Source organism: Delphinapterus leucas, chromosome 12 (assembly GCF_059928025.1).
Source record: "Delphinapterus leucas isolate spDelLeu-1000000601 "Yukka" chromosome 12, BTC_Dleu_Yukka2, whole genome shotgun sequence".
In the NCBI taxonomy this organism is placed as follows: domain Eukaryota; kingdom Metazoa; phylum Chordata; class Mammalia; order Artiodactyla; family Monodontidae; genus Delphinapterus; species Delphinapterus leucas.
The window spans coordinates 48,774,678-48,795,387 of NC_143140.1; the positions used below are offsets into that span (position 1 = coordinate 48,774,678).

At 34.7% G+C, this 20,710-nt stretch overlaps 1 protein-coding gene across 7 annotated transcripts in view; it reads right to left on the minus strand.

Annotated features, from left to right (window-relative positions):
• REV3L (REV3 like, DNA directed polymerase zeta catalytic subunit) overlaps nt 1-20,710 on the minus strand; it is a 187,727-nt gene that overhangs the window by 108,949 nt on the left and 58,068 nt on the right. For 5 of the 7 annotated variants that reach the window (XM_089921939.1, XM_089921941.1, XM_089921942.1 and 2 more), the window contains 8 exons: nt 20,505-20,694; nt 15,406-15,480; nt 11,545-11,705; nt 6,610-6,709; nt 2,022-2,116; nt 1,348-1,452; nt 261-345; nt 25-176 (listed from right to left, as the gene is read on the minus strand). In XM_089921939.1, the coding sequence (XP_089778065.1) occupies nt 25-176; nt 261-345; nt 1,348-1,452; nt 2,022-2,116; nt 6,610-6,709; nt 11,545-11,705; nt 15,406-15,480; nt 20,505-20,694 (963 nt within the window). The remainder of the gene's footprint in view (nt 1-24; nt 177-260; nt 346-1,347; nt 1,453-2,021; nt 2,117-6,609; nt 6,710-11,544; nt 11,706-15,405; nt 15,481-20,504; nt 20,695-20,710) is intronic. The other 2 variants (XM_089921940.1, XM_022554510.3) reach the window with 1 other exon arrangement.

Consider the following 20,710-nt stretch of genomic DNA (forward strand, 5'->3'; position numbering starts at 1 on the left):
TGTACACTTGAAAGAAAACCTCACCTTTGCTCAACTCTGTGTCTTTGTGGACTTCTATCATATTAGCCGGTGTACAGTGAGGAATATCAGGAGACAGAACCTCAGAGTGCAATGTTAATTCAGCAGAGAACTCCTGGGATCCATCGCTGTAGTCCACAGATCCTGATAATGTTCTGCTTAATTAAAACATATCCTTTATAACAAACTATATATCAAAGCAATAAAATTAGTTCTGAGATCTATAATAAATAACCACTTACACAGAGAAATCATTCTGTTTGAGAATTTCCTGAAGTCTCTTCTGAAATTTTTTTTCACTTTCTGTTGCTGGCACAAACCTGCGATCTTTGAATTTTAAAAGTGCATTAAAAAATGTAGAAAGCAATAAATGAAATATTTTCCTTTTTCCTAGAAGAGCTTTTAAAATGGTAGCAATTTCCTATCCTTGACACATATAACACCACATAAAAGTAGTCCTATTATAAATCAAACAAAAGAGAAATGGTTGTTACTGAAGCTATGAAATTAAGCACTTAAAGTCAGTCTAAGATTAAGATCTACAACTTAAATCTAAAAGAGAAAAACATTATTTTCTACCTATAAATGTATCATACACCCTGAACCTAGAAATTTTCCCTTTATAAAATATTTCTATTTTAAAAGAAATTAAAGGCATTCAAAACTTATCAAAGAATTTTTAGGGTCCAAGAGATTATAATACAAATTTTAATTGGACTTCAGTATAGGCTTACTACTGTATTTCAAATACCTTTGCCTTTTGAATTATGTCTTCTATTCTTTTACCTTTATTTAAAAATTTTTGTTGTATCCATGGCATTACTTAAGCCCCTTCAAATTCTTTTTGAATATAGCAGGGTTTATATTCAAATGAAAATGAGTATTTTCTTCAGAGATGTACAAGGTAATCAAAGTCAGAATTTATATGACATACCCAGAAAATAACATGGGGGCAGAATTTCATGGGTGACATTTTCAAAGCGTAATGAATTAAATGAAGTGTTTCTAAGTTGGGACTCATGCTCTTCTTTAAGTATTCTATAGCTCATTTGGAAATACAAGAGGTTAAAACATACCACAGAATGAAAAAGGAGAAAAAGGTACTACCAGTGAAAACCAAGGCCAATGAAGATGTCAATTTCTCATGTGAAGAGAGACAATGAGTGACACTTTGGAGGTACAGAATTATGGTTCAGAGCAATGAGAATAGGGAAAATATATATAGAAAATTTAAAGGTAGTTTGAAAAGCAAAATCTAATATCACGGTAAAAACTCAATGGCTTTAACTTTTCCATTAAAATATCCAGTTAAAAGAAAATCATTTATACCTTGTGATTCAGGTTGGCTAATTTGAGAAGTTTCATTTTTGTTTCTTCGCCGTTGCTTTTCATCTTCCCATATGGCCTGTAGACCAGGGTTTCCACCAATTTGAGCTGTAATCATAATAATACTTCAATATTACAAGGGTCAAAGTGAAAAATACTTGCTTAAAGAAAAGAAATCCATACTTAAAAAAAATACTGTCTTTTAAGAAAAACAATTACCTACTTTGTGTAATAAAACAGACAAATTATCCCAACCTATATTTACTGTATTACTCCTTTTTTAGTTTTCCTACTAGTTCCCAAAAACACAGCAAGTGAATAAGATTCAAACATTTGATTATAGCCAGCAGACCTAAAAGTCTCCTCCCTGGTATATAACCTGGAAATAGAAAAATCAAAAGGCAGAGCATAGTAAATTCTTTTATAATGGCTAATTTATTTAGTGTCGCACTTACTTTAGGTTCATGTCTATGCAAACAAACTCATATGAATGAAAGCATAAATGAAAAAATGACTATCTCATCAGAGGTACAGAAAAAAATCTTCATAACATTTTACATCCTTCCTTCTTTAAGTAATTTCACTTCCCTAGTAATGTTTTCTTCCCTACTTTTTCCAACCTTTGGTCATGGATTTTTAAAAATAAAAACATATATTAACAATAACTGTGTATATACCTTCAATGTCCAACCGATTTAAGATATCAGCAGCTACAGCATCCACTTCTAATTCACAAGTACTCTGTGGTTCAACACCTTCCAGTATTAAAGAGCTGTATTAAAAAAGTATCAAAAGACACAATAATTAAGTAAAATTTTCTTAAGATTTTTATTACTTAACAATTTTTCATGTTTATGTGGTAACCAGAAAAACCAGTGATATTATATTAATCCACAATTATTCATGACATAATTGATACTGTGTGTATATACAAAGAAATGAAAAACAGGAAGAGAAACACAAAATTGACAACTCCATTGAGATACTTTTGGAGTCTATTTTACATATTTTGGTTCATTATATTTTATAGAAAAGGAATGTACAATGTTTCAGCATGTGGGTCACATCCACGGCAGGATGGGATAAGATAACAGAGGGACAACAGAGGGGATGCATCAAAAACCATACACACATGCAATTATTTGCCCAGAGGCATCTATCTCAGCAATCGTAGATGGTTTTTAAAAATGAGGAGGGAATATATATATAAAACAAGAGATGAGGGGAGGTGAACATACTGAAAAGTGAGCAAATGATACTGTTCTCCCTGCCCTCAACTACTGCTAAGCTGGGGAATGTTTAAAAATTTTCCATAACTATAGAATTGAGAAACCACATTAATCCAATAGTGGGATCATAGCTAGGAAAAGAGGTGACACCATGAGGTCATTACTTTTTATGAGAACTACAGAGAACTACTCCCCACTAATGCTCTTTGACTCAAAAGCATTTTTGTTTTTCATCAGAGCCACATGAAAGATTTCAGATGACACCACATAAATGTCCCTGCTTGACAGAATAAACATGACAACTAGTATGGATCCCAGTTTATCCATTCCAAAATTCAGATCTCCTACCAACAGGGACACCAAATGAAAAGGAGAGAACTTTTACTAGAAAGTGGATGATAGAAGATTTCATTAATATTTGAAACATTTAAAAATGTTTTACGAGAAACATTAACAAAGCCTCATTTTCCATTGTCTATACCTAAGGAATGGGTGTTTGAACAGAAATTTTGATGGAGTATTAGAGATTAATTTGTTAAACCACAAAACTTTTACTATTTATATATATGTATAGACACAACACACACATATATCTTTTTACCACTGACAGAGAAGGAACATATTAGTCAACCTATCACAATATATTCATCCCTTTAACTTTCAGAAAAAGTAATTGTCAATATAGCTTGTCTTCTTTACCCATATAATTTACCAACATCAGTTATGCCATGAATTAAAGTACCAGATAAAATAGTTTTTGGCCAACAGTTTTCTCCTTTATACTAAAAAGTTTCACACTTTTGGAAGCGGTGTATTATACGTTTCAAGGGTGAACTTTCCAGGAGTAGAACACTTGTGACAAAGGAGGGAAACAATAACATTAAAAAATGTAATCTCTTCGGCTTCCCTGGTGGCGCAATGGTTGGGAATCCGCCTGACAATGCAGGCGACGCGGGTTCGTGCCCCGGTCTGGGAAGATCCCGCATGCCGCGGAGCGGCTGGGCCCGTGAGCCATGGCCACTGGGCCTGCGCGTCCGGAGCCTGTGCTCTGCAATGGGAAAGGCCACAACAGTGAGAGGCCCACGTACCACAGAAAAAAAAAAAAAAAAAATGCAATCTCATAGTAGAAATTTACAACTATTTCTTGCCTACTTCAGACATTCAGTATAGGAGGAGTTCCTAGGGAAAGGAAGTAGTTTTCACAATTAAAAATTTGTTTCCAGTACACAGAAAAAGTGTGAGTAAAAAAATTAAGTCAGCAAATACATGTAGACCATTCATTTTAGTCATGAAAGGTAGATAAGCAATACAATGGTATTTAGAAAACCATGCCTCTCTGAACATTTCTGTTCATAGCTTAACACAACAGACAATTACAGTCAGTAATTACAATCACTGAGGGTGGAGTTCAGACATATACAATTTAAAAAATCTGTTCAGATCATTCTGATGGACAGCCAGGTTGAGATTACTGCAGTAGACTCAACTTTTGTGAATTTAACACTCTGGCAAATGACCTTGAAGGTCCATGATATATGGTAATTTACAACGAGCTAGCAGGTAAGGTTAGTACAGCTGCTAACTCAGCACTCTTATCTCATCATGAATTTGTTGCTCTCTATTTGTTATGGACCTTGAAATAATGTTTGTGAAGGGATATAAAATACTTTTGGGTTAAAAAAAAAAACAAACAAAAAAAGGTACCCAGAGGAAGGTGCTAGTACTGGGGATAAAAATGAGACTAATAAAATTTAAGAGCACTGATTTGGCAAAAATGTTTGACATTATGTTATCTGTATTTGATAAAATTATGGATTTTCATGTTTAATGTAAGAATCCTAAAAACTTGGGACAAAAATATATAGCTAGCCTACATTTATTATAAATTCTAATTCTGAATACCTTGTTTAGTTTCACTAGTTTGCCTTTTCATATCTTTGCTCTTAAAAGTAATGATTCAAACTTTTCATTATAATACAGAGAGCTTCTCCAAACTAACTCATAAGCAGTGAAGCTTTACTTATAGTCTTATGACCTAACCAGAAAGATGTTTGTTCAAAAAGGCTTCAAATAAAAATAAACCTGGACTTGAATTGATCATGCAAAAAACAAGTTAATGTAGAACTTTGAAAACCACGGGATCTAGTGAGTAGGTAAAATCCTTGGGTTAAGTTGATTTGCTCCAATTTTAGAGACATAGAGGAACTGTATCACAGGCATAAAAATGAGAAAGTAAATAGTTTGTCAGTCACTTTGCTCTGGACTGATTAGAAATTGAATTTGATGTGGTAAATAATGCTGTCTCTAAAGTTGATACCACTTCAACACAATTATAAAAACAATTCTGCTGTGTCTGAGAGGGAACCTAGAAGTACATGTGTATGTGTACATATACAACTTTTACCAAAAAGTCCTGATACATGTTAACTGAATCTAGAAGTAAAGCAAGTCACTGTCCATTTGAAGTCTTTGAAGTCTCATTCTGGTATAATATTCCAGTCATAAAACAATGTATTTCCACCATTATTTAATGAGATTCTCTCTTAATTTTAGGTCTTAAAAAGCCCAAGTAATTCTATAATATGGAAATTCTGTGAAGAACATATTAAGATCTTAAACTATATAAATTAAGCTCTAAACAAATATTTTTGACAGTTTATCTTCAACTGATTAATAAATTCACATTTTCTTACCTTGAAATAAAAAATAAAGTCATTTAACTAAACACTTTTTCTACTTTGCACTTTACATAAAAAATATCTGCTTAAAAACGTATCAGGTGACATATGTGTAGTGAAAAGAGGAAACCATACCACCCTATCAATATCCAAATGATCAATAAAACAATCAAGAAAGCTTGGGCAACAACTTTGTGGCATAAAACAGAAAACCTCTGAGTTCTATGTAGATTAGGCTATTACTGATAATTTAGATAGGTACTGATTATATATCTGCTTTATGGTAAGGAAATCTAAACAGTTGGAATATGTTACCACCTCTAAGAAAGTCTAATAAATAATAAAAGTCAAAAGAAATTATAAGTTGTATTATTCATATACACTATGTCAACCCACTTTTTTCCCCACAAATATATATATATATATATATTTTTTTTTTTTTTTTTTTTTTTTGCGGTACGCAGGCCTCTCACTGTTGTGGCCTCTCCTATTGCGGAGCACAGGCTCCAGACGCGCAGGCTCAGTGGCCATGGCTCACGGGCCCAGCCGCTCCACGGCATGTGGGATCTTCCCGGACCGGGGCACAAACCCGTGTCCCCTGCATCGGCAGGCGGACTCTCAACCACTGCGTCACCAGGGAAGCCCTCCCCACAAATATTTAATATTTGGAAATATTTAGGGGTTATTTTCATTTAAAATATTCGCCATTTAGTTTTTTTTTTTTTAGCTGTGTTGGGTCTTTTTTGCTACGTGCGGGCTTTCTCTAGTTGCAGCGAGTGGAGGCTACTCTTCATTGCAGTGTGTGGGCTCGTCACTGCAGTGGCTTCTCTTCTTGCACAGGCTCTAGGCATGCGGGCTCAGAAGTCGTGGCTCACGGGCTCTAGAGCACAGGCTCAGTAGTTGTGGCACATGGGCTTAGTTACTACGCGGCATGTGGGATCTTCCCGGACCAGGGATCGAACCCGTGTCCCCTGCACTGGCAGATGGATTCTTAACCACTGCGCACCAGGGAAGTCCCGCCATTTAGGTTTTAGATTGTTATTTTATTATGCAATTTTTACTTGACAAGTTATAGGATGTCAATTTAGAATGTACAAAGAAGATGGATGTTGGAGAGAAGTATAAACACAACCAGATTTCTTTTATTAATTAGGTAATAACTAGGTATATTTTCATGGTCTGTTCTTGAAATCTATGATCCATGTAACACACTAATGTTGAGATTTGCTTTTTTGATAAACTTACAGATAAAAACCAATTACAATAAAGGTTAAAATTAAATTATGCTAACCACTGACTTCTGAATAGAGTAGGATATATGTAAATAACTTTTCCTTTCCTTTACAACATAAACTAACCTTGGTATTTCGTCTTCTTCCCACCGAAATAAAGTACCAGTAAGAGAATTTCTTCCTGGTAGCTGATTCTTGCAAGATCCACTCGCACGTAATGGATCACCTAGGAATAAAAAGGTAAAAGGGGTAAGTTCCACTTTTAACTTACATATAATTACCCTTTAAGTATATTAGTAAACAACCCATATGACCAGTTCCTAAAATTGTATCCTAAAAATTCATAAACATACCGGAATGCGTATGCACAGTGGAGAGTAGTGATTCCAAACCGACATGGGGAAAAGTATTTGCAATATATGGATATGAAAGAGAAATAGCCACAATACCTTCATACTAGAATAGAATTATGATACATTTAAATGCGTTATTGTGATAGGTATGCTTCAAATCTCATTTTAAAAATAAAGAACTAAGAATTTTTGTAGACTTTAAATTCCTAGGGTATTCTATATGAGCCTCAACTAAAATTCTAGTGGAAATCAGATTCCAGATAAAATTCAAAACATACTTTAATGCTAATCCCTGAATAAAAAGAAAATACACAATGCATTTCGAAAGTAATGGCAGTAACAGTGAGTGGAAACCTGGGGCAAATGCAAATACAATTTGACGAGCAGTTGGAGGGAACTATGCATTTGCTTAGTTGTCCCAGCTGCAGAAACTGAGTCCTGGGGCCATGCTTTGGAAGTAGTCTCTAAATTTTAGCAATTTTTTTGTGATCTCTTATGGGGAATTTAAATTTTCAGATAAAGAAAGCTTGAGTGAATGGCACAGAAGGAATCCTAACATTAAGAAAGGTATTAAATTTGCAATCCTCTCCAACTAAATTTGATACTTTTTCTTATTTGGTTAGCTTGATCACAAAATTATGTAATTAATTAGACTTACCATCTTTGCTATATTAACAAAACACATAACAAACCATGTAACTGATTCTATATACCTTCAGAAGTTTTTGAAGGCTTTGCTGTTATGTGGCTAGGGCATGTATATAAAATTACTTTGCAAGTTGTAAATTAAAACACAAATATTATTTTCTAAGAAATTTATATGAGTGAAAAATCTACACAAGTTTACTAATTCAAAGTTATCACAGTATAAAAATTCACACTTTACCTCCACTTTATGTATTATTTTATTTAAAAATACATATATAATTCTTTTCAACTCTGGATGTTAAAAATGTAATATAAAGGCACTATGGAGAACTGTAAAAAAAATCCCTCTATGATGCTAAAAATATTTACTCTATTTAAGTACTTCTATATACTTCACCTTAAGAACAGTAATTAGCAACATTTCCGTTTCATTTGGCAACTGAGTATATAACTGAATAATAAGACAAATGGTATATGCATATGTAGTATTAAAATTTCTAAATATTTTTCACTTTTGAATTTACTTTCAAAAGACTACATTATGTACTAAATTAACTTGTCTTACAAGATTAAAATGTTAAGTTGTGCATATATATGCAACATATTTACAATAAGTTTACTGTCCATTTAATTATGCATCTGATATTACATGACAAAATATAATACAAAAACATTCACCTATTCTTTTCATTATAATCTTTTATCTATTTTTTAACAAAACAAAACAAAAACCTAAAATAAACATTTCACCATACTTGAAATTTCCCTGCTTTTAATTCCCCCCAACGAAATTTCATACATTTCTGCCTTCAAATTGTAAAAATTTTCCATATTTTGGAAAAAAAATCCCTTCCAATACTCATCTAACTTTTATAACTAAAATAAATGGCTTACATATATTTGCTAATTCAAACTTTCCTCATGCTTTTTCACCTACTGGAAACAAACTTTTGTAAAACTGACCTCCTTTCCCTATAAATACCTCCCGTACACTCTCTAGAACATTTTCCATTCGTCAATTCTTCTTGAACTCCCAGCTATATTTGACACTGATAAACAAACTGTTATTCTTTTTTCCCCCAATAACCTTTATATTTTGGAATAATTTTAGATACAGGAAAGTTACAAGGATAGTACATTTTCTGAATCTGCTTACCACACCCCTCCCATTGTTAACATTTTACATTATCAAAGCACATCTGTCAAAACAAAAAAACTGACACAGATACCTTCCTATTAACTACACTATACACTTTATTTGAATTTCAGCAGTTTATCCACTACTGTCCATTTTCTGTTTCAGGATCCAATGTAGGGTACCACATTGTAGTTAGTTATCATGTCTCCCTAGTCTCCTCTGGTCTATTTCTCAGTCTTTCCTTGTTTTTCATGACCTTGACAGTCATGAGTACTGGTCAGTTCACCTATAGGACGTCCTCCAATCTGGGTCTGTTGATGTTTTCCTCATGATTAGATTGTTATTATGGGTTTCCATGAAGAATACCACAGAGGTGAAGCATCCTCATCATATCATATGAGAGGGGACACGATATCCATATGCCATCACTGGAGATGTTAACCATCAATACTTGGTTAAGGTACAATTTCATGGGTTTCAAGATTGCATGCCAGTAACATACAGAATAATTCCTTCATCCTAAAAGTTCCCCTACCAAAAAAAAAAAAAAAGTTCCCCTATATATTGGCTTTGTAGTCAACATTCTCCTCTTCTCCAACTCCTGGCAACCACTAATATGTTTTACATTTCTATAGTTTTGCCTTTACCAGAATGTTGTATGAATAAAATCAAACAACTTGTAGTCTTTTGGGTCTGGCTTCTTTCACTTAGTAAAATGCATTAAAGATTCATAGACATTGTACGAATCAAGAGCTTGATGTGTTTTACTGATAAATAGCATTCCACTGTATTGGTATATAACAGTTTATCCATTGCCCCACTGAGTGGACATCTTGGTTACTTTAGATTTTTAGCAAGTATGAAATAAAGTTGCTATATACATTTGCATACAGGTTTTTAGGTGGACATGAGTTTTAAATCACTTGGTAAACATACAGGAGTGTAACTGCTGGGTCATATGTTAAGTCTATATTTAACATTACAAGAAACTGCCAAACTGTCTTCCAAAGTGACTACACCATTTTGCCTTCCCACAAGCAATGAATGAGAGTTGATGCTGCTCCCATCCTTACCAGCATTTGTTTATTGCTAGTTTTTTTTGGATTTTAACCATTCTAATAGGTGTGTAATGGTTGCTCTTTGTGGTTTTAAAATGCACTTCCCTAATGATATATACTGTTGAGAATCATCTATTCCTGTTTGCCATCCTTATATCTTCTTCTTTGCTGAAGTGTCTGTTCAGGTCTTTTGACCATTTTTAATGGGGTTGTTTGCTTTTGTTGAGTTTTAGGAATTCTTTATATATTCAAGATATAAGTACTTTATCAGATATGTAATTTGAAAATATCCTCTCCCAGTCTGTGACTTATCTTTTTATTCTCTTAATATTATTTTTTACAGAGAAAAAGTTTTTAACTTTGACAAAATCAACTTGTCAGGAGATTTTCTCATTGTTTTCTTCTAGAAGTCTGATAGATTTACATTTTACGTTTAAGTCTATGATCCATTTTGAGTTAATTTTTATACAAGGTATGAAGTATATGTCTGGTCTCTTTTATTTTTATTTTCTGGCATATGGATATCCAATGATTCCACCACCTAAGATGAAGTTCTAGATTTGGGACTCTCTTTTAGTCCCAAGAGATTCAAACTGAAATGTCTCAAAGTTGTTCCACTTCCTAGTTTGGGTATATCTCTTTGAAACCCTACCTTATTCTGGAGGGTTCCAACCTGTCCAGCAGGCCCTGAGTTGTTTCTGGCTCCCTCACCTAGTAAGGCTGTCTCAATGGAGGCAGCCAGGATTAGCAAACCCCTCAGGGCAAAGGCTGTTTTCAGCATTCTATTTCCTCTTTTGGCCAGTACTTCTTTATTGTTTATAATCTCTGTGATAGATTAAAAAAAAAAATCTTACCTAGTTATTAAATTGGTTTTAGTAGGAGGGTGGATCCCAATAACCTAACCCACCATTCAGGGGGAAAAAGTCCTCCCTGGTTACTTTTCAGAGCACAGTTTGGGTATGGTAGAAGAGACCCAAGGAGTTAAACCAAAAAAGAATAGCTGGTAAACAACAAGAGAAAAAAAAGCTAACTTTTGGTTTTAAAAGTTTGTCAGTGAAAACGAAGAAAATAATTATAACATAAAGGACAGCAGGGTTGGAGGAAAAATGTTGGTTTCACTTTGTTTTAAGTAGAGGAGAAGGAATCCAACAATACAATGCAAAAGATGTTACAGCATTTTAACCAGAAATTCTATTCCTAGGTATATGCCCAAGAGAAATGAAAACATATGGCTACACGAATACTTGTACATGAATGTTCACAGCAGCACTGTTCATAATAGCCAAAAGGAGGAAACCCAAACATCCGTCAATTGATGAATCAATAAACGATGTAGCATATTCATAGCAGAATATTACCTGGCCATAAAAAGGAATGAAATACTGATATATGCTACAACATGGATGAACCACGAAAACATTAGGCTAAGTGAAAACAAATAAACATATGATTCCATTTATATGAGATGTGCAGAATGGGCAAACAGAGAGACAGAAAGAAGATTCATGGTTGCTAAGGGAGGACTGGGGGTGATTGATAAAGATTTCCTTTAGAGGTGTTGAAAATGTTCTAAATTTGATTGTGGTGATGGATGCACAGCTCTGTGAATATATTAAAAACCACAGAGGTGTCCATTTTAAATGAGTGAATTGTAAGGCATGTGAATTATATCTCAATAAAGCTATTACCAAGAAAATTTATTTTGAGATTCTTTTCTTGATAAACTGTAAGACATTTTTGCATATTTCTTTTTATTCCTTATCCACTCAGCATTTATTTTCTAAATATATATTATTTTATAAATCATAAATTACATAATACTTGTTTCAAAAGCTTTAATTTGAACTTGCAAAATTAACCTTACTTTTCCTCCTTGCTTTTCGGAACTTGACAGCAGCCAGATTTATTAAATTCATTCCATACAGATTGTAGTCAATGAAGAGCTGTAGGAGGTAGGGAATATGCGCTTCATGAGGCTGATAAAATTTATTCATTATGGCTCCACTTTGCAAAAGTTCACATATCCTAAATTAGAAAAAAAAAGTTATATCATAAAATTATGTTTCCTAAAATGTTAAGTGAAACGGTGATTATACAAATATAGAGAATAAAACACATTATACTAGCACACAAAATTTTGATTTCAATTACACTGGAAATTTGTATTTTGTTGGAAATTGAAAGTTTAAAATCAAGTTTTAAAGTAAGCTGCATGCTCTGAAAGAAAATGACAAAAAATGCCTTGAATGAAGAATATTTTGACTTCTAAAACTAATTTAATGCTAACTATACAGAAAAACCTAAAGTGTCAAAAGGATTTTTTAAATATTAGCTTTTTTAAAAAGTCCAGAAAAATTTTGAAAAGATTATACAAAAATTCTAAAAAAGGACATATGACTCAATCAACCACACAGAGATGTTACCACTTTTGATATTTTTATTCTCTGAGTTATTTTTCCTTCATGATGGGGAATACAAATAATAGGCAATTATAAATAGTGCAAGTGCTATGCAGGGGAAGTATATGAAACATCTAGAAGGGATATTAACCAGACTGTAGCTTCTGCAAAGCCTTCTTGAAGAGAAGTCTCTAAAGCAGGAGACTAAACAATGAACTGGAAATACTTTTTCTCAGAGAGGAGAAGAGTATTTCATGCGAATAAAATTGCACATGTGAAGGGTCACAAGAAAATGTGGTTTATTCAAGGACTGAAACCACTGAGTGAGGCTTAGAGACAGAGGCTATGGTGGTGGGGGGGGGGTAGAGAGGTAATGAGAAGTCAGATCATGCAGAGCCTATTAAAGACATCTGAAAAGGTGGTGGAATTTCCCTGTGAAGAGCAGGAAAATGAAATGACCAGGTTAGCTAGAGAATGCAGAACACTAGAGACAGAGAGTGAGAGATTACTGTAGAAAAACTAAGATGATGGTGGCTTCAACAAGGATCATGAAACTGTGTTGATTCAGGAGACATATAAGGAATAAAATGGTCAGGACTTGATGACTAACTAGATATGGAGGGTGAGACAATATGAGTTGAGGATAATGCCTAGATATCTTGGTTAAGCAGCTAGTTGGAGGTGCTGCATTACTGGAAGAAAACAGGTTTGTTTGGGGATTTCATTTGGAGAGGAAATAAAGACAAACTCAGTTTTAGACATACTGGAGTTTAGGTATACTGGAGTATTCAGGGAGATTTCTATAAAAATATTAGAAATGATAATAAGGATGAGGATAAGGATAATTTTGTTAACAGAGTAGAGGAAGCAAACAGATTTTGGGGCACTATGTACTGGACACTGTGTTGGGTGCTCTAAATCCTTAATCTCAAGTAATTCTTACTACAAACCTATGGTACTACTATCTCCATTTTATAAACAGAGAAATTGGGTCTTAGATCAAAATGTTGTCCAAAATCACACAAATAAAAGGTGGAAGTGCTAAAATTCAACCCAAATTTTCTCTGACTTGACCCCTCACTCTTAACTATAGTGCTTTTCTATTTATCCAGTAGATAGATGATTTGATATACTGGTAAGGAGCTCTGGAGGAAAATTCAAGCTACTGATATATATTTGGAAGCCAAATGCATAAAGATTTTAAAAAATGGGAGTATATAAGACTGTAAAGTAAAGGGAACATATAGAGAGAAAAAAAATCAATGCCTAAGACAAAAGTCCAAGAAACAACCACAATGTTAAAAGAGGAATCAACAAAATGTTGTAAATATGAATGACTAGAAAGGTATGAGGAAAACCAGAAAAGGTTTACATCAAAGCAGCCTTATTTTAAGGTACCTAAGCACTGACAAGTGGTCAAAAGGTAAGGACAAAGAGGTGTTAATTGGGTTTGACAACACTGAGGTCACTAATGAAGGCAATTTGAGTGAAATGGTTGAAGTAGAGCCTATATTGGAGTAAGTTAAAGAGTGAATGGGAGGTAAGACACTGAACCCACAAAGTATAGATAAATTCTTGTGGGAGGGGACTTCCCTGGTGGCGCAGTGGTTGAGAATCCGCCTGCCAATGCAGGGGACACGGGTTTGATCCCTGGTCCAGGAAGATCCCACATGTTGTGGAGCAACTAAGCCCATGTGCCACAACTACTGAGCCTGCGCTCTAGAGCCTGCGAGCCACAACTACTGAGCCTGTGTGCCACAACTACTGAAGCCTGCGCGCCTAGAGCTCATGCTCTGCGACAAGAGAAGCCACCGCAATGAGAAGTCCGTGCACTGCAAGTAAGAGTAGCCCCCACTCGCTACAACTAGAGAAAAGCCCACACACAGCAACGAAGACCCAACACAGGCCAAAAAAAAATCTTCTGGGAGAATAGCTGTAAGTATGAATGTCTTTGAGTATGAATGTGTGTATGTGTAAAATTAACAGAGTCTTATTAATATTTAAATGGTGTAGAAAGGGAGATGGGGATAACTGATAGATGGAAGCAAAGGTCAAAGAGGGTAGAATATGAGCTTTAGAGGTAAGGGGGTAAATCTCTTCCACTGTAATAGGCAGTGAGAAGGACAGAATGGCTGTGAATAGATTTTAAGAATCTTTGATAGAAAATTAAGAGAGCTTTATTTTGATGGTTCTCAAACTTTTGGCCCCAGGACCCCTTTTCATTCTTAAAATTTATTGACAGCGTCAAAGAGCTTTTGTTTGATTTGACACTTACCAAATCAGGTTAAAACAGAAAATTTTAAGAAACTTATTTACTAATTTTAAAATAACCACAATAAACCCATTATATGTTAACATAAATAACAGTGTTTTATATATTAAAAAATCCTATATTTTCCAAAACAAAAACAATTTAGTGGGAAAAGAGGAATTGTTTTAATCTTTGCAAACCTCTGTTTTAATAGAAGACAATTGGATTCTCACATCTGCTTCAGCTCAGTCTGTTCTGATATATTGTTTGGTTGAAGCATATGAAGAAAATCCAGCCTTACACAGATAAATAATTGGAAAAAGGAAGAGTAACTGAATAGCCTTTTCAGGTAAACGTTGATCTTTGTTTCTACTACATGGAAATGCAATGGAGTGGTAGTTTCTTAAAGGTCAGCAATAATGTGGAATTTGAAACCAAATCAATGAACTTTTTGTACTCTGTTATATTAAAACTTATTGGTCTACCTAACACTTGGAGTATTTTTACCCATGCATAATTTTCTAACATCATGCACTGGTCATTTGGAAAATATAGATCCACTAAGTTATATAAATCTTCTAAATGGTGATACATTTCATTAAACAATATGGAAAAAAATGTTAATAACATCACCTATCTCATCAGAAAAATCTTTTAAGTACTGAAAAGTGGTTAAGTTCACAGTAGAAAGCTCTCCCACTCTGGCCTCACTCTCACATATTTCTCCTTGGTTTGAAACTGAAGAACGAATTTCTCTTGGTATTGAACATTTGGTCTGGCTAGCAGGGCACTAGAATTATTATACAAGGCAGCCAATCATCTCTCTTTATATACTTCTACAAACTCTCTAAGACAGAAAAGAAGCAGTTGGGTGTAAAACAAGGTCCCTTACCCTTAAAATATCCTTCCTAGAGTCCAAGCTATGACTCTCTCTCTTTACACATATATGTACATATTATGGTCTCTTTCTTTAATAATGCTACAAACTATACAGGCCTTGCTTCTAGATTTTTCTTTTTATTATTAAATTGCTTAAGTGATAGTTATTCATTTTTTATTTCATTTATCTTTGTACCTTTTCACCATTGCAGGGTTGTAAAGATAGATCTTCATAAAGTGTCTTTCCTTCTCATGATAACCATAAAAAGGCCTGAAATAAAAGAAAAAGACATTTCAATTTATTTTCATCAGAGATGAAATAATGCAACTTATTGTCCTAAATGGACTCAGCTGGCCGAATTCAGTCTTACTTACATTGAATATTACCAACCGCCCCCCAACAAAACAAAAGAACCTCCAAGACTTTTCAATTAAACCTACCACAAGGTTAACATATGACATTATAAAATCTTGTTACTTCTTTTAAAAATGTTTAAAAATACCACTTAAAAAAAAACTAGGGACAAAAAGGAGCAGCAAACTATTTATACCTTAATTTCAGTCATCATGGCTCTATTAAAAAGTGGCTCTTTACTCAGACCATGTATGAGAAGAACAGAGACGTTCCCGATACCTTTTCCCATTTCCCATTTTTTCTGTCAAAAACTAAAGCTGTTCATCAACAAAGTCCTTTAATTGACAGAATTTGTATCACTTTCCTTATTTGTCTCTGTTATTAATTTTACAAGTTCACTAAGCAGAGACAATTTACCTGTTATACATATGTACATATGTGTATGTGTGTATAAAACACACTCAAATCAAAGGAAACCTGTGAAAACGGTGTAGACAGGAACTTAAGAGATTGAAAAGACAACAGCTTTACTAAGGACGCTATTTATGTTGAGGCTCGGTTCTTCTCAGGGTATCAGCTAGAGGGGGGAAAGGGAGAAGCGAAAATCTATGTGACAGGGAGAGAAACAAGTCCTCAATGCAAGAAGGAATAAGTTGGGCTATCATGTTATATCATTTCAGGAGGATCTGAAACTCTGATATACAGACTACCATTTTCAAAGGTGATGTAATTAGAAACAATATATAAATAGGTCTGAATTTATAGACAAAATAATAAAAAGTATTTGCCTAGAGTTTGTCTGTAAATAGTGGTTGGTTAAATCTTTAGGTGGATAAACTCAATTTCTTTTCATTAAAAAAAATATTTTCCCCTTATGATGGGCACTAGATAGAGCTTACCCTCATTAGGACACCATTTCTCTCTGTCATGTCTGACAGTGTAGCAGACCTCAAATACAGGAGTAAGTTGGCAACAGAGTCATTATTTGAGGTATATTTAAACAACTTTTTTTTTATATAAACTATTTCAAGCCTTTAGGTCAGAACCATCTGTACGATTGCTGTAAAGCAATTTCTATTTTAAAAAAAAAAAGGTCTACAACATTCTTTGTCTCATCCTTACCACTCACTCCAATCTTATCTCACACCCACTCTTCCTTTTTCCTCCAGCCATTCTAAACATTTCAGCCCCTTCTAACTCGATCCACTCTCAAGTAATCTGCCATTCCCTCTGCCTGGAAAGTTCTGCCCTGAACCTTTGTATGGCTTACTTTCAGTCTTCATTCAGGTCTCTGCTTAAACTCACCTCCTCAGAAAGGTCTACTCTGACCATCACTCCCTATCCCCTACCCTTTACCATTTTTTCTTTTTTTAAATAACACTTACCCTTTCCTGTCTAGTTTGATGCTGCTCACCCCATTTTTTTGCCATGAAGGAAGGGGTGAAACACACATTATATGAATGATCTCATTCTCTCTCACCAGCAAAATTCAATTCTTTATTCCTCCTGCTTTGGTATTTTTCATATACATAAATATAGCTCTCTGTCTAAAGATAGGAGTTATACCTTTAGCCAGATAAATGGAAAAAAAAGAGAATTAAATCTGCACTGGTGTGGTCCACATTATCTTTGCTTTGTTTTTGCTAAAAATTTTTAGGATTTTACAATTAGAATCTTATAAATTTCAAAAACTGAATACAAGACTATCAAATCCCTACAATTCTTTGTAAATCTAGGATTCTGCTTTTGTAACTATTGCCCCAAAATACAGCCTGGAAATTCTATAAATTCAGTTTTCTGCTTCTTCTAGCCAAGAAAGTCTCTGTATAATTTAACCTGCAATTCTTACTTTCTGCTGTTGACTTTAGTTGATTTTGCCAAAAGAATTTCTCCACAGGGAGACTCTCTGGGAGAAAGAAAGTAGAATGGAGCAGAGTTCGAGAGTAGATATGTTTATATTTTAAAAATTGTATCTGATAATTGGAGTTAGTTTTTTAATATAACAATGAGAAGAAAAATGAGCACAGATAGTGAAAAAAAAACCTCAGTTAATTAATTTAGATGGATTAAGAATCTTTTCATAGAATATTTTCTAGAATCATGATAGCTAAGTGACAAGGAACCCCTGAAATGAGCCTAAGGTCATGGTCCTCTCTCTTAGCCCAGCTTCAGTATAGTACACAGTCTAGGAAGACTGGAATTAAATTTGTTCAAGTTTTAATTTGATAGCTAGATGCAACTTGCTTACTTAAAGAAGTAGGCAATACTGAAGGAGTAAAGGAATCATAGAAGCTACAATGCATGGTAAGGGAAAAGGGGACCTATATAAGAAAAAAACATAGAAAACATTAGAATGGGAGAAAAAAGAGAATGTCAGCCATAAATTAGACTGAACAGCTCATCTTTTGCTTCCAGGTCTCTAGATTTGTAACTCAACTAACTCTTAAAAATATGGCTATGCTTTTAACAAATGCCCACCAAACATATAGAAAGACTGGTGACTCATTATTCATTCCACTAGGCTGTTTGGAGATTCAACTTTGAAATGAGAATATGTATAGGAAAATTCCGAGGAATCATTAAACATAAAAAAATTAGAATATAAAGCTGATGATTATCTTTAACCTAATTGTTGCTATCATAGGATGGGTGTGAACTTTTACCTCATTCATTTATTCAAACAAATAGTTATTGAGCCTTGTTTACTAAGTGCCCAACACCATACAAGGTGCAAGGGATATAATGATGGACAGACAAACATGGTCCTTTTTCTCATGGAACTTACAGGTTGGTGGGAGAAACACATAAGAACTAATAAAAAATTAAAATAACTGCAAACTAAAGTACTAAAGAAAACAAAGAATGGGCTAAGATACAGAATAATAATAACAACAACCTATTTTAAGGAGGGAAGTCAGAGAAAACTTCTCTGGAGAGGTGAAGGATTTGAAGGACTGGAGAGGTAGTAGAGCACTCAAGGAAAGGAAACTGCATGTACAAAGGTGGGAAAGAGCTCAGCACATCAGAGGAGCTGAAAGAAGACCAGTGTTTCTGAGTGGAACACAGTGAACAAAGTTACAGAGGCAGGCAGGGGTCAGAAACTTAAATTTTAATGTACAAACAATATGAAGCCACTCAAGGATTTTAAATGATTTTAAAAGGATCCAATTTACATTACAAGACAGGTACTTCTGCAGCTCTGGAGTGAGATAAGAACAGAAGAAGGAAATTCAATTAAAAGGATACTGTGGTGGTCCAGAAGAAAACCTGGATTAAGGTGGAAGAAGTAGACAAATTTAAGATGGATTTCATACAGATGTATTCAACTCATATGTTCCAGTACGAGCTCTAAATCTTTCCCGCCAGCCTGCTCTATCTGCACAGACTCAAAACTTTGTAGTCATACCTGACTCCTCTCACAAACTTCATCCAATCAGACAGCAAATCTTGGGGACTCAACCCTCAGAATAGATCTAGAAGCTGACCACTTCTCACTACTCCCCTGCTACTACCCTAGTTCAAGCCACCATATTTTCTCACCCAGATTAATGAAACAAAAGTCCTAATGTTCTCCCTGTTTCAACTCTCATGCCCCTATGATCTATTCTTCCCACAGTTGCTAAAGGAACCCTTTCAAGTTTAAGTTAGATCCTGGCTGCTCAAAATCATGCAATAGCTCAGAGTAAAATAGAAGAGCCTACTGCGGTGGTTTCTCAAACTTGAGTATGCATCAGCATCAGCAGAAAGGCTCACAAATTTCTGGGTCCCACCACCAGAGTATCTGATTCATTAGATGTGGGGTGAGACCAAAGAATATATTCTGACTAAGTTCTCAAGTGTGTTAGTCTGAGGCCTCCAAGAAGTAGATGTCAAAATGTGCAAGAAATTTGTTAGTGGAAACACCTGTGAGAGAATATGAGGATGAACTCAGGAGAGGGTGGGACAGCCACAAGACTTAGATACAGGTCTGATCTAAGTGAAGGAGAGAGGGACAGAGGGAAGATGAGTGGAAGTGTCTTTTATTGCAGTGTGATTCTAGTGAAAGTTCAGAAAGGCTGTCCCAGAGTTCCCAAGTGTCTCCCAGAAACAGGCCTGCCTTAGTAGCCTTGCTCTGCTTAGCCAATGGCTGGGAGTAGCCTATGGAAAGCAGCTTCAGTTTACACAGGATGATAAATGGATTTTAGTGCAGTAGCTGGGACCATTGTTCAATTATGCTCTTTGTATTTGGAGATCTGAGAGGTGCATTCTCATGGCTGTCAAACCAGGTAAAAGTGATTTTGGCGACCCACTGGCCAACATGATCTCCATTCTCTCATATCTCTCTAACCTCATTTTGTCCACTCTCCTTTCCCTCCACTCCAGACACCTGGCCTCCATTTTGTTCCCACCCCCTCACCTTCAAGTCTTTGCTCAAATGTCATTTACTGTGTCAATGACACCTTCCCTGATTACCCTGTATAAAACTGCCACCAGACTACTTCCCCACCCCATACTACTGATCCTTCTTACCTGTTCTACATATTTTGTTCTATAGCATTAATTATCATGTAATAAATAAATTTATTTCATGTTCTATCTGTTGGTTACTTTCTGTTTTCCATTACTAGAATGTAACCTCCATGGGGGCAGGGACCTTTGTTTTGTTCACCAATATAAAAGGTGCTCAATAAATACTTGATGAATAAATTACATAAATTTCTACAGTTCTAGGAAGCAGAGAAATGGAAAAAGTTAAAACAAAAATTACTGTTAACCATCTATCTTTCATTGCAATAAAAATGGACTTTAAAAAGTTACAGTAAGAAATTCACCCTGGTTCCATTAGATTAGAAATAAAAGAAAAATGAACAGAGTATATTTGAATTGGATATGTTTTCTTTTAACTAGAACAGTAATATAAATACAAATAGAAATTTTAAAAGATGTTATCATATACTTACATTCCTGATACTAATGACACTTTGAACACGTGCTGAGCAGTGGAAGATGGATTGCCTAAAGCCACATTAAGTGCTCTGTCGATACTGAATGCCATCTGAGAAAGATAGCTTTCTGGCTGCTGTCCATAACCATCATATGGCACATAGAGGTAAGGAAAGATGCCATGTAGATGAAGACATGTCTTCTGACCTAAAATGTAACACAT